At 50.4% G+C, this 15,000-nt stretch overlaps 1 protein-coding gene across 3 annotated transcripts; it reads right to left on the reverse strand.

Annotated features, from left to right (window-relative positions):
- Positions 1 to 1,358: 1,358 nt before the first annotated feature.
- On the reverse strand, positions 1,359 to 11,639 carry btg1 (B-cell translocation gene 1, anti-proliferative). Of its 3 annotated transcripts, XR_009932620.1 has the most exons (3): positions 11,212 to 11,639; positions 2,498 to 5,674; positions 1,359 to 2,436 (listed from the first exon to the last, which is right to left on the reverse strand). XR_009932620.1 is itself a non-coding variant. In XM_062483554.1 (2 exons), exons 1-2 carry the CDS (start codon positions 11,354 to 11,356, stop codon positions 5,274 to 5,276), a joined length of 546 nt encoding a protein of 181 aa, XP_062339538.1. In that variant the 5' UTR covers positions 11,357 to 11,639; the 3' UTR covers positions 1,359 to 5,273. The 3 variants fall into 3 exon arrangements, 2 of the variants coding, with proteins under 2 accessions (XP_062339538.1, XP_062339537.1); XM_062483554.1 differs by having other exon boundaries at positions 1,359 to 5,674; XM_062483553.1 differs by lacking the exon at positions 11,212 to 11,639 and having other exon boundaries at positions 1,359 to 2,466; positions 2,498 to 5,273.
- Positions 11,640 to 15,000: the final 3,361 nt, after the last annotated feature.

Here is a 15,000-nt window from a genome sequence, read left to right on the forward strand (position 1 = left end):
ACCATTTCCTGTCAGCTGTTTTCTCTGCACCATCCTCACACCTCTCTCTCTTTCATCTCACTTCTCTTGTAAATTATCTCCTCTTGTGTGTCCTCTGTCCTACCAACAGCTTCACTTCTCTTCTACACCTCTCATCCCTCCTTCACCCACATGAAAATTATGTAAACAACCATAACAGGAAGCAGCTGATGCTCACTTCCTGTGTTCTCAGAATCCGTCACCATGTTGAGCTTGTGGTCCAGATGTCAGCTGACAGCCATGCGGTTGTGTTTACAAGCATCAGGGCCTTTAACTCAGCTGCACTCACACACTGCAGTCCTCACTGTCTCTTTGTCTACCTTTCTGCCTGTCTGCCATCATTCCTTCCCTCCATCGCTTTATTCTCTATGTCATGTGAATGCCTGGTCAATAGCTGCTGAATGACATACACACATGCTGTCTCTCTCTCTCTCTAACACACACACACACACATGCTCTCTCTTTCTCTCTCACACACATTCTCTTTATCACACACACGTACTTCCCCTGTACTGTAACACATCAGCCAGCCAACCTGATGTGTTGCTATGGGGAAGGGAGAAGTTGTGGGCAGAGTACTAGACTGTTTCATCAGACGGGAGGGTGTGTATGCATGTGTGTGTGTGTGTGTGGGCACAGGGGGGGGGTTGTATTACAAGACTTGCTGACGATGACAAGTATGATAATAGTTCAACAAGTGTTGCAACAGCAGAACAGGGACAGCAGGTTCTGAAACTGCAGGAGTTGTAAAACTAGAACTGGTTCATAAACTGTACCTGGTTGTGCCAGCTGATCACATGATCATGAACACTGGAACTATGAACCCTTCACAAAAATAACTCTCCAGTCTTAAATCATGATAAGAAAAGTGTTTATTCAGCCTCATCTCGGAGATGTGTGTTCCCATTCGTCTCTGCAGGTCTGAGGGTCTAGGTTGGTTATAGGTGTTGATCTGAGGTTCTAGGTTGGTTATAGGTGTTGATCTGAGGGTCTAGGTTGGTTATAGGTGTTGATCTGAGGACATTTGTGAAGCCCTCAGTGACATTGCTTATAAAAATTGAATTATTAACGTATGAAATTATAATTTGTCTTGAGTGTTTTCTAAAGGTGAACATGATGCGGATGACTGCAAAGTTCCTGTTGTGAAATCCTGTCCTGTTGTACTCTTCTAGGAGAGACAGCACTGTCAGGGTTGCCCACCCTGTCTGCCTCATTAAGAAACAAGATACACACCTCCAGACCATGTGCCCACACACACACACACGGCTGTGGCTCAGGTAGAATGACTGAAGACATGCTGTGGTTAACAAGCAGCACAGAAAGACCAGGATCAGCAGAGGTACGTTGCCAAGATAGGAAATCTTTTATTACAGAGAAAAAAAACTTTTCTTCCAAAATATAGAAATCTGTACAACTTCCGCACAATCAATTTACATGAACTGTACAAATTTACAGCAGTTCATCGTGACAAACCCAAGGTAAGGAAACACAAGACAGATGCACTGACAGGAGATCACAGCTCATTTTGGGTAAGCGCAGATTATTTTTTTTCTGTTTTTCATTTTGTAAGTAAATAATACAGAAAGAAAACTAAGGATAAGTCTATAAGTACAGATCATGGAAACTGATATTTTTTTCACCAAAACAACTTTGGTCCTTGCCAACAATCTCATCACAAATGGCTTTATTTACGAAGTTACCTGTGGTAAAAGATGAAATACAAAAGGAACAAATCTATAACTTCAAAATAGCAATTATTGGCACTTCCCATGTGTCATGTTTTGTGTTCTACCAGGTGCGTTGTACAGTTACACATTCTACAATACGGCAAACACTGCAGATGTGAAAGTGGCAATAATCCATCAAAGACCAGACTGACGACAACAACTAAGTCCTTCCCCTCCCTAAAAGGCCCCGCAGCAGGCTGGGGGACTGGGGGGACCCCGCAGCAGGCTGGGGGACTGGGGGGACCCTGCAGCAGGCTGGGGGACTGGGGGGACCCCGCAGCAGGCTGGGGGACTGGGGGGACCCCGCAGCAGGCTGGGGGACTGGGGGGACCCCGCAGCAGGCTGGGGGACTGGGGGGACCCCGCAGCAGGCTGGGGGACTGGGGGGACCCTGCAGCAGGCTGGGGGACTGGGGGGACCCTGCAGCAGGCTGGGGGACTGGGGGGACCCCGCAGCAGGCTGGGGGACTGGGGGGACCCTGCAGCAGGCTGGGGGACTGGGGGGACCCCGCAGCAGGCTGGGGGACTGGGGGGACCCTGCAGCAGGCTGGGGGACTGGGGGGACCCCGCAGCAGGCTGGGGGACTGGGGGGACCCTGCAGCAGGCTGGGGGACTGGGGGGACCCTGCAGCAGGCTGGGGGACTGGGGGAACCCCGCAGCAGGCTGGGGGGCTGAGGGGACCCCCGCAGCAGGCTGGGGGGCTGAGGGGACCCCCGCAGCAGACTGGGGGGCTGGGGGGACCCCCGCAGCAGACTGGGGGGTTCCTGGCATTCCGGGAAAACTTCTGTCTCAAATAAATGTCAAATAATGTCTCATATTTAGTGCATTTTATGTGCTAATTTTCTTTTTTTTTCTTTTTTTATTACTCAAACCCCTCTCTCAAATGAAACTTATGTGCGCAAAATGCTGAGTGGATGACAGTTTAGAGATTATTGTTAGATTATTAGATTGTTATTGTGGATTTAAAGACCCTGGGACTGTGTGTTTACATGTGAGATGATGGGTCAAAAGTACAGGTTAAGTTTCCATTAGTAGTTTTGAAAACTGGTTTAGGGGCAGTGGGGGGACACTGGCGTACCCAAACACCCCCCAGGGACCGATTTAACTGTCACTTAGCACATGAAAGCTATGAAGTCAAGCAGAATAAAATCTGTTTATAAATCTGGTCCAGCTCTTTCCTGCCAGCCAACCCTGTCTGCCCACCTGCCTCAACCCTGTCTGCCCACCTGCCTCAACCCTGTCCATCTGGGTCTCACCCACACACCACTCAACACACACCGCTCACCCTATTCCCTGTGTGGTGTGTGTGTGCGGGCTGACGGACAGGTCCCTCGTCCTATCAGAGCCTTGTAAACGTTATTCAGCACTCCATCTCCGACCTCAACTGAAGTGGGACCAAGGATGACATCACAGGAAGGAAAGAATCTGCATGCCCTCACTTCCTGATTCAGGACCTTTGACCCGTTGTCTGGTCTCTGATTTTCCCACCCCTAGTGCGTACGGAGCGCTAAGTGTGTGTGCTGGCTTGGCTCCGCCCGCCGAGGGAGGGGGGGGGTTGGGGGCTGAGGTCAGGGGTCGGGGTTAGCTTGGAGGGGGGCCCGAGGGACTGTAGCTGCCCTGGACGAGGTGTCCGTCCCTGGCCCCCCGCGCCCCCCGCGCCCCCCCACACTCCCTGGGGGGTGGAACATGATATGTCACATTTGGTCTCCGTGCAACTAAAGGGGGTTTCGCTGGCTGGCTAGCTGGCTGCATGGTTAGCTGGCTGGTTGGCTAGCTGGACGTCTGGCTGGTTGGCTAGCTGGCTGCCTGGCTAGCTGGCTGTCTGGCTAGTTGGCTATCTGGATGGTTTGCTGGCTGGTTGAGAGAGACACCAGATTTGGGATGGAGGGGGAACTTCTAAAGTTGCTTGGCTGGACTGAGAGCCCTCTGAGTGGGGTTAGACCTTCCTAGAACCTGCCTCCCTACCTGGGTGTCTGAGGGTTAGATGAGATGATCCCCCACACCACGCTGGGAAGGACAGGAGACGGAATGTGACCCTCTGTCTTCTCATTAGGACTAGACAGGATTCATGGCTGGTGGAACACAGAGTTTAACAAGGAGGGGCTAACAAGGTTTGGTCAGGTTGATGTGATGGCTGAAAATTCAGAGCTTTAGACTAACCCCAAACCTTTAGTTATACTCCCATAACCCTCCCTCACCCCCCTACCACCCTCCCTCACATCCGCCAGGGATACACAGTCTCTGACCCCCAGCAGAACCTGAACAGCTAACAGAACACACTCCTACCAGAACAGCTCTGAAATGCTTCAGACTAGAACAGTGTGAAGGGGCTTCAGCCTCTGACCAGACAGATACCGTACTGCGGAAGCTAACGTGAAGCCTGGTCAGCAGGTGGGAAAGATGACATTGTGGTGGATGGAATGCAGGAGATTCACACAAAGGTACACATCCCATAGGCTCAGTGTCAAAGTGCATTCATCGTCATCTCTGACAGGAGCACAGAACAGGGGGGGTTGGAGGGGGACAGGGCCCCCCCATTCTACACTACACTCTATTTTGGTGATGCAGGATAATAAGTGCAAAGGGGTGATGGGGGACAATATTGGACTTGATTGTGGAGTTCAACAACATTCCAGAACCTTCCCCCAGCAGAGCTGAGGTCCAGACACACCCTGTGGTCCAAAACAGGTTCCTGTCAGAATGAGCTCTCAATGGGTGTTCCCCCTGGACCCTGGCAACACTCGCTGTCTGGATCTCAACTTCCTCCCCAGACAGGAAGTACACCCCCGGACAAAAGGAAATGGCATTTATTTTACCACACTTAATTCTCATGGATGAAATTCAACGGATCAGTGATTCCTGACAGATTCCTTGACAGTGAAAAGAGCCTAACCTTAACCCTAACCCTAAAGACCCTAACCCTAAAGAGCGTTCTGGTGAAGGTAAAGGAGTCCACGTAGGAAAAGTGCAAAGTCAACATGGAACCTCAGTGTTACAAAGCAACAACAAAGAAAACCTTCACCCTGGGAGCCAATCACACGGTTTCTTCTTTACAGAAAGTGTCCGGGGTTGTTTTTGATTGGTAGATGTAGCTGCACCAATCCAGGGCCGTCTCCTGAGAACGATGATCCGGTCACCACGGTGACAGGAGGGGAAGAAACCCCAAAATGTTTAAAAAAAAATATCAAACCTACGAGGTTTTCCATCACCTGGACGACAGACTTCCATCACCTGGACGACAGACTTCCATCACCTGGACGACAGACTTCCATCACCTGGACGACAGACTTCACCCTCTGTTTTTTTTCTCTCTTGTTTCAGGTTTTTTTCTTTCATCTAAAATTTCTTTTTTTTTTGTTAAATCAATTTTCAATATTTAAAAAGGCTGACTGGCAACAGATGACTGTCCACCCGACAGACCAATCACAGCGCGACCCTGAACCACCAGCCTCTGTGAGGGTGTGTGTGTGTGGTGTGTGTATGTATGTATGTGTGTGTTGCGTGTGTGTGTGTGTGTGTGAGAGAGGCCTCTAGCTGGACACGGTCATCATGCTGTAGGCTTTAGATGGACTGGCCCTGCTCAGCCTCAGCTCCTCCTTACAGCTGATGTCCATCACAGCCCCCCCCAGGCCCCCCGCCGACCCAGAGGCCATGGTGCCCCCTGTGGGGCCGGGCCCCCCCAGGGGCCCCCCGGGCTGGGACTCGTACAGAACGCAGATGGAGCCGTCCTCCCCGATGCGGTAGGACACCTCGAAGGGGTCCACCCAGAGCGTGAGCTCGCTGGGCAGCAGCAGGTACAGCTGTTGGATGGACAGGCCGATGCGCTGGCCCGCTTGCCCCACCAACGGGTCCATCTTGTGGTTAATGCGGATGCAGCGGTAGCCAGAGCCCTTACAGGGCCGGTCCGGGAACCAGTGGTGCTTGTACTGTTCTAGAGAGAGAGAGAGAGAGAGAGAGAGAGAGAGAGAGAGAGAGAGAGAGAGAGAGAGAGAGAGAGAGAGGTTAGAGGTGGTACTGTTCTAGAGAGAGAGAGAGAGAGAGAGAGAGAGAGAGAGAGAGAGAGAGAGAGAGAGAGAGAGAGAGAGAGAGAGAGAGAGAGAGAGAGAGAGAGAGAGAGGTGGTACTGTTCTGGAGAGAGGTAGATGCAAGATAAACCTGCAAATCTTTTGAAACCATACAACAGCCCTGTAAAATGTACAAACAGAAAGTAATCGATAACTGATAACTAATTCACTGTCTGGGAGGGTGGTACTGTGTGTCGGAAACACAAGGTTCAATCCCTTGTTATCTTTAAACACTGATAGCTTTATAAACAGCCCTATCAGCACGACAGCTGGCCTTCTAACTGGAACATCAGGAGCAGGGTGATATCAGGAGCAGGGTGATATGAGGAGCAGGGTGATATCAGGAGCAGGGTGATATCAGGAGCAGGGTGATATGAGGAGCAGGGTGATATCAGGAGCAGGGTGATATCAGGAGCAGGGTGATATGAGGAGCAGGGTGATATCAGGAGCAGGGTGATATGAGGAGCAGGGTGATATCAGGAGCAGGGTGATATCAGGAGCAGGGTGATATCAGGAGCAGGGTGATATCAGGAGCAGGGTGATATGAGGAGCAGGGTGATATGAGCGAGTCAGGGTGATATCAGGAGCAGGGTGATATCAGGAGCAGGGTGATATGAGGAGCAGGGTGATATGAGGAGCAGGGTGATATGAGGAGCAGGGTGATATCAGGAGCAGGGTGATATCAGGAGCAGGGTGATATGAGGAGCAGGGTGATATCAGGAGCAGGGTGATATGAGGAGCAGGGTGATATCAGGAGCAGGGTGATATGAGGAGCAGGGTGATATCAGGAGCAGGGTGATATGAGGAGCAGGGTGATATGAGGAGCAGGGTGATATGAGGAGCAGGGTGATATGAGCGAGTCAGGGTGATATCAGGAGCAGGGTGATATGAGGAGCAGGGTGATATGAGGAGCAGGGTGATATCAGGAGCAGGGTGATATGAGGAGCAGGGTGATATCAGGAGCAGGGTGATATGAGGAGCAGGGTGATATCAGGAGCAGGGTGATATGAGGAGCAGGGTGATATGAGGAGCAGGGTGATATGAGGAGCAGGGTGATATGAGCGAGTCAGGGTGATATCAGGAGCAGGGTGATATGAGCGAGTCAGGGTGATATCAGGAGCAGGGTGATATGAGGAGCAGGGTGATATCAGGAGCAGGGTGATATGAGCGAGTCAGGGTGATATGAGGAGCAGGGTGATATGAGCGAGTCAGGGTGATATCAGGAGCAGGGTGATATGAGCGAGTCAGGGTGATATGAGGAGCAGGGTGATATGAGGAGCAGGGTGATATCAGGAGCAGGGTGATATCAGGAGCAGGGTGATATCAGGAGCAGGGTGATATCAGGAGCAGGGTGATATGAGGAGCAGGGTGATATGAGGAGCAGGGTGATATGAGGAGCAGGGTGATATGAGGAGCAGGGTGATATCAGGAGCAGGGTGATATCAGGAGCAGGGTGATATCAGGAGCAGGGTGATATGAGGAGCAGGGTGATATGAGGAGCAGGGTGATATCAGGAGCAGGGTGATATCAGGAGCAGGGTGATATCAGGAGCAGGGTGATATGAGGAGCAGGGTGATATGAGGAGCAGGGTGATATGAGCGAGTCAGGGTGATATCAGGAGCAGGGTGATATGAGGAGCAGGGTGATATGAGGAGCAGGGTGATATCAGGAGCAGGGTGATATGAGGAGCAGGGTGATATCAGGAGCAGGGTGATATGAGGAGCAGGGTGATATGAGGAGCAGGGTGATATGAGGAGCAGGGTGATATGAGCGAGTCAGGGTGATATCAGGAGCAGGGTGATATGAGCGAGTCAGGGTGATATGAGGAGCAGGGTGATATGAGCGAGTCAGGGTGATATCAGGAGCAGGGTGATATCAGGAGCAGGGTGATATGAGCGAGTCAGGGTGATATGAGGAGCAGGGTGATATCAGGAGCAGGGTGATATGAGGAGCAGGGTGATATCAGGAGCAGGGTGATATGAGCGAGTCAGGGTGATATCAGGAGCAGGGTGATATGAGCGAGTCAGGGTGATATCAGGAGCAGGGTGATATGAGGAGCAGGGTGATATCAGGAGCAGGGTGATATGAGCGAGTCAGGGTGATATGAGGAGCAGGGTGATATGAGCGAGTCAGGGTGATATCAGGAGCAGGGTGATATCAGGAGCAGGGTGATATGAGCGAGTCAGGGTGATATGAGGAGCAGGGTGATATCAGGAGCAGGGTGATATGAGGAGCAGGGTGATATGAGGAGCAGGGTGATATGAGGAGCAGGGTGATATGAGGAGCAGGGTGATATCAGGAGCAGGGTGATATCAGGAGCAGGGTGATATGAGCGAGTCAGGGTGATATGAGGAGCAGGGTGATATGAGGAGCAGGGTGATATCAGGAGCAGGGTGATATGAGCGAGTCAGGGTGATATGAGGAGCAGGGTGATATGAGGAGCAGGGTGATATGAGCGAGTCAGGGTGATATGAGGAGCAGGGTGATATGAGCGAGTCAGGGTGATATGAGGAGCAGGGTGATATGAGCGAGTCAGGGTGATATCAGGAGCAGGGTGATATGAGGAGCAGGGTGATATCAGGAGCAGGGTGATATGAGGAGCAGGGTGATATGAGGAGCAGGGTGATATCAGGAGCAGGGTGATATGAGGAGCAGGGTGATATGAGGAGCAGGGTGATATCAGGAGCAGGGTGATATGAGGAGCAGGGTGATATGAGGAGCAGGGTGATATGAGGAGCAGGGTGATATGAGGAGCAGGGTGATATGAGCGAGTCAGGGTGATATGAGGAGCAGGGTGATATGAGGAGCAGGGTGATATCAGGAGCAGGGTGATATGAGGAGCAGGGTGATATGAGGAGCAGGGTGATATGAGGAGCAGGGTGATATGAGGAGCAGGGTGATATCAGGAGCAGGGTGATATGAGGAGCAGGGTGATATCAGGAGCAGGGTGATATGAGGAGCAGGGTGATATGAGGAGCAGGGTGATATGAGGAGCAGGGTGATATCAGGAGCAGGGTGATATGAGGAGCAGGGTGATATGAGGAGCAGGGTGATATCAGGAGCAGGGTGATATCAGGAGCAGGGTGATATGAGCGAGTCAGGGTGATATGAGGAGCAGGGTGATATGAGGAGCAGGGTGATATCAGGAGCAGGGTGATATGAGCGAGTCAGGGTGATATGAGGAGCAGGGTGATATGAGCGAGTCAGGGTGATATCAGGAGCAGGGTGATATGAGCGAGTCAGGGTGCTGTAGGAGCTTCATCACAGCTGTTCTCTACACTACATGGTCAGACTTAAACAACATTATATTCACAGTTACCCTCTTACACACACTGTGGCTCTACTGCCCTATCCCATGATACCACTCCTGCATTCTGTTGTTTCCATGGCAGCGTTCCACATGTCCTACTGGGCTAGCCATCCCAAAATGCCCTGGCCAGGTCAACGAAGCGGTTTTCTTCTGGGTGTACGTGACTAACAGGCCTGCCATGTTGCGCAACCCACCTCACTCACTGCACCCCCCCCCCCATCTTTAGTGGAGAACATGGAACCACAGAACAGGGGTGGAGGGTGGTGTAGTGAGGGTGGGGGGGAGGGAGGGGGGAGAGGAGGGGGGGGTATTTAAGACGAGGACGTGAGAGACAGACTGGCTGTGTGTGGTTTGTTAGTGTTACAGCTACATGATGATAATAATCATAATCTTGTTGAGCAGTGTGGGTGGTGTGGTTTCCACGGTGACCCGTCCTAGTTGGATAGGAGTCTTGACCAGAGGAGGGGCAGTAACTGTCTGCTACACCCGCTTCCTGTTTCATCTGGGGCTGTTTGTTATGTCTCAGACAGCCTCTCTCTGTCTCTCCCATCTCTCTGCCTTTGTCTCTCTCTGGTTCTCTATCAATCTCCCTCTACCTCCCTCTTGGTTTCCCCCCATCTCTTAATCTGTTCCTATCTCTCTGTGTCTCTCTTGGTTTCTGGGTATGGTTACCATGGTGAGGACAGTAGGGGGGGGGTGACCTAGTTACCCCCCACACACACACACCCTCAGGGTCAACCTCCCAGGTTGTTGTTCCTCACCCAGCCCAAACAGGAGGGCGCCTCTTCACAAACCCCTCCACTACTTCTTGTGATTAGATTATGTTGCTCCCCCCTCCCCCTGATATCCTCTCCCAGGCACCCCCATACACTCTCTGATGGCCGCCATTTTGATTCAAGGCTGCCTGGATCTCGGCTGTTTACAAACACTCAGACAGAGGCAGTTCCCAAGCCCCGTTCTCTACTGCAGGACACACCAACAGAAACGGAAAGGATTCAGATCATATTTCTAAGATATTCTTAAATGATACAACAGCAGGAAGTTAAATAATGTGGGATGGGAATGTAGAAAATCACCAAATTACCATTCTGACTGGTATAGGTTATAGGCTATTCGACTGATTTAATGTTTAAAACAAGTCCAAACCCGCTAAATCAGAAAATAGGTCATCTGGTGTTTTACGTGCTTAGCGACAGGCTGGAGTGATCCCGCTTAGGAATGATGCACTTAGCCTCGGAAATCTTTTTCAAAACACGAACTCTTAAATGTTTAGACAGATATTTATAATGTATAAATGTTCGGCGGTGATAAACTGTTTTTCACCATGAGGAGCTAATTGAACTTGGGAATTAAAATAGTGTCCGTTTAATTTGGCAATGTTGTGTGTTAAATCCAGTCCAACTAGAGTTGCGTAATTGTGTCGTTTATTTATGTAAAATAAAGTTATGCGGTAAAGCTGGCTAAGAAACGGGTTGTAGCCTATTCTACGCGTTGGTAATAACACGTGTAGGCTATTACAAAGGCGATTTTGTAAGTTTAGTGACACATAACAGCATCATTGTCTGTGTATACCAAAAAGGTTTTGTGCGCTATATTGGACAACATTAATTTGTCGTCCGTCGTTTTCACCCAATACATGACGTAGTGGAGTCTGGGGACTGTTTTGCCCATTCTTGCTGAGACTCAAACGGTGCCGTAGAAAAGCGCACTTCCTCTGAACAAATAAAACCAGCCTTGTGACACGTTATTATGCCGTTATAACGATTCATTCACTCAAAGCAGTAGTTTGATACAGACTGATACTTAGCCTATTGAATGTTTTGTCGAAGGTCAAAGCTTAATTTGATTAATCGGGCATATGGTGGTCTATTTTTGTCCTTCTGCTGTATGGACTGTGTTGTGAGCCTTAGTCCCGCTGTTGTTACTTTAAGAACAAAGAAAGCGATCTAAAGTCATTTGTTTAGAGACTGAAACAACGTTAATACGTTTTACTACAAGTGCTACAATACTTACACATTGTTTTGAATGAGACCAAAAAATAAAAATCGTCGAAGTATTCGATCAAGCACAGCTATGTGTATCTGTATCTCTTACCTGACAGAATATCCTGTAAACTTTGGCTGAATGTTTGAAGCTGTCGATCGTTTACGTGTCCTTTAATCCGCAAAAATCTGGACAGAAATGTGACAGCCGCGCTAATCTCTGGCTTCATCGTTCCTCGAGCACAAAGGGTATGCATTGAGAAGGCAACAGCGACAACGTCCCGTTCGCTTGTTTACGTATGTCTCCGATATTTCGTTTTTCTGTCCCCGGTTGTGGTAATGATCCTTGTTTTTCACGTGTTTGATTTCTCTGGCGCCTTTGCCGAGCATTTATTTTTCGAGGTAGTGAAGATTTAAAGAGGATGTGTGCCAGAACGGTACAGTGTAGCGACGTTTGTTGTTGGTAAATAGAGCGATTTGTTGCTGCCAAGGCACGGGACCCTCCCGGGACACTATCCTCCGCCAGAGTGAACGCAAGTGGGGGAAGAAGAGAGTTATATACCGCCCCCACCGTCGCACGAACGCGACAGAAGCAGCACCAGCAACAAAGACTCTCCAATCCGGTCCGCGCGACACCCTGACGAGCCCGTAGGAGGAGCGGACCGACTGCGTCACCGCTCTGAAAATAACCAGACCACGTGACAGAGAGAGCGACATAGAGAGAGACTGGAGAGGGAGAGAGAGAGGGGGGAAAGAGAGGCGGAACATTCACCCCCCGCGCTGCGCACAGTGAAAACAACACCTCTCCTATGATATCATATTCTCTCCCTAAACAGAACAAACAATGGCTGGTTAAGATTACGCAATCGTGTCAGAGTAGCATAGATCGTCCTGTGCGAAATACTATTGCTGTTGATCATAGACTATGTTTATTTATCAACAATCAAATAAAGATTTTGACACATGGTGAAAGCCAGGCAATTGAGTTTTTTTCTGTATGTTGGCAATACGTAAATATATTTAGTAAATGGAGAGGGAGAAGAGTTCTTAGAAATACAGGCTACAGGTTTCTCAAAAGGAAAAGAAGAGATGTGTAGAAGCGGATGAATGAGTGATTGAGGCGAATGTGAACGAGAGAAACACCGGGCAGAAAGGAAAAGTGAGAGTGTGCGAGAGGTTCATCAGCAGGACTGTGAATCCCCTAGCTCCCCCAGGAGACAGGAAACAACTGATGTAACAAGCAGTAACTATCACCATTCAGCTAAGGTTAGCTAGCACAAAACCAGGCTAGCTAATCACAAAACCAAGTTAGATATTAGCCAAGTAGGCTTGCACAAACCCAACAAATAAGCTAATGCCAGTGACTAACAGGTGAGTTAGCAGAAGCCAGGTCTGAATAAAGCCTGACTCAGGTATACATACTGCACAACACGCAGCTCAGGTATATCTAACGGGTGTGAATCGGTGAAACTCACTCCTCCAATATATAACAGGCCACCCGCGTCAACGAAGAGCTAGCTTTTCGTTGGCGTAGCTGGTAGTGGTCGCGCTTGGCAAGTCAGAGGTGGCGTTTTGGAGCCCAGCGAGTGGAGAACATCGGCCCGTAGACCTTGTCACTGGGCCATGTCTGTTACATATACATACTGTATAACATGCAGCTCAGATACATATCCCTCTCCTCCGTGGGGGTTCAAGGTAGTTGAGGTTATATTTGATTTAGATCCAAGTAGGCACTCATGGAAACGTTCCATTGGTGTGACTGTCCCTCGGAGATTCAAATGAAGAGCCCCGTCATGAGAGCGAGGCTGAGAGGGAACGAGGCTGAGAGGGAACGAGGCTGAGAGGGAACGAGGCTGAGAGAGAGCGAGGCTGAGAGAGAGCGAGGCTTAGAGGGAGCGAGGCTGAGAGGGAGTGAGGCTGAGAGGGAGCGAGCCTGAGAAAAAGCGAGGCTGAGAGGCAGCAGGGCTGAGAGGGAGCGAGGCTGAGAGAGAGCGAGGCTGAGAGGGAGCGAGGCTGAGAGGGAGCGAGGCTGAGAGGGAGCGAGGCTGAGAGGGAGCAAGGCTGAGAGGGAGCGAGGCAGCGGGGCTGAGAGAGAGCAAGGCTGAGAGGGAACGAGGCTGAAGGGGAGCGAGGCTGAGAGGGAGCGAGGCTGAGAGAGAGCGAGGCTGAGAGAGAGCAAGGCTGAGAGGGAACGAGGCTGAGGGGGAGCGAGGCTGAGAGGGAGCGAGGCTGAGAGAGAGCGAGGCTGAGAGAGAGCGAGGCTGAGAGGGAGCGAGGCTGAGAGAGAGCGAGGCTGAGAGGGAGCGAGGCTGAGAGAGAGCGAGGCTGAGAGAGAGCGAGGCTGAGAGGGAGCGAGGCTGAGAGAGAGCGAGGCTGAGAGGGAGCGAGGCTGAGAGGGAGCGAGGCTGAGAGGGAGCGAGGCTGAGAGGTTTCAGCCCTCAGCAGCCTCCCAGCTGGGAGAGCTGGAGGTCACTAAAGTTTCCTGTGACTGTCCCCAAGCCATCAGATAAAATGTTATGTTCTGCACACGACTGTATTTATATCCGTAATGTAAATATTACTGTGTGTGTGTGTGTGTGGAGGAGAGAGAGGGGGGGTGCTGCCAAACAAGGGTGGAGTATCCTGCTGCTGTAACCGATGGTTACCATGATGAATGGAGTCTTTCATCTTCCCCCCTGCATGTGAACCAGAGGAGGAGGGAGAGAGGGAGAGAGGGAAATAAAGAGGGAGAGTGGGGGTAGGCTTATGTGAGTTTTTCCACAGACACTTATTTGCAATACTTACTGAACATGAGGAGAACACACCCACCTACTCATGCACACACACACACACACACACACAAACCCTTACAACCAACCGTCAGTGATGATCAAACACAAGACAACTAGTGTGTGGGTTAGGTAGTGTGTGTGTGTGTGAGCCAGTTGTCATGGGAAACAGGAGACAGAAAGGTCAGAGGTCGTCCTTGGTAATCTTGTTATATAAAACACATTTGTATTGTCCAACAACTATTTTATTATGTAACAACAAACAAGACCTACATGTTTCTACGAAGCGTTGCAGGAATAATTCTTTGAGCTCTTTATCTTTGGTTTTTATGTAATATCAGGAAGACTGGCTGAGCTATAGCATTCAGATGAGGCAGACAAAGAGTTAATCAGCATTAGGAAAACAAAATCTCCTGGAGCCACACTCCCACACACACCTCACACACACACCTCACACACACCTCACACACACACCTCACACACACCTCACACACACACCTCACACACACACCTCACACACACACGTCCACACACACCTCACACACACACGTCCACACACACCTCACACACACCTCACACACACCTCACACACACCTCACACACACACTTTCTGCTGTTATCCTGACACACAGGAGAAACTCATCATCCACTCAAACCACAAACTTTCCATGACTCTCAACTCCTCCCTCACACACAGACACACACACACAGACACAGACACACAGAGTCGAGCCAGCTGCTCCTGCCAGCAGGGAAGTGAGGGTGTCGTGGCTGTTAGTGAGCCTGTGATTGAGGCTTCTGTCCTGGGGGTGCTCCTGGTGTGACTGGGTGCTTGTGGAGGGAGCCGACCTGGCCTCCATCCACCCTCTCCAGTCGTGAGGCCCTTCAAAAGGCAAGAAAGGCCCCAAAATGTGCTAACAAGCGAGCAAGATACCTAGCATGATCTCTTTCTGTTTCTTTTGTCTCTCTTTCCCTCTCTCTCTCTCCCTCTTACTTGAGCTATTTCCTTCCTCCCCTCTCTCTCTCCCCCACTCATCTCTCTGTCTCCTGTAGATACTATTAAAAGATGAAAGGCTTGTTCCCTATCTTAAATGGCCATAGTCTATGAATACACACCCTGCCCTCAGGCCTTC

Source organism: Osmerus eperlanus, chromosome 17 (assembly GCF_963692335.1).
Source record: "Osmerus eperlanus chromosome 17, fOsmEpe2.1, whole genome shotgun sequence".
NCBI lineage: Eukaryota > Metazoa > Chordata > Actinopteri > Osmeriformes > Osmeridae > Osmerus > Osmerus eperlanus.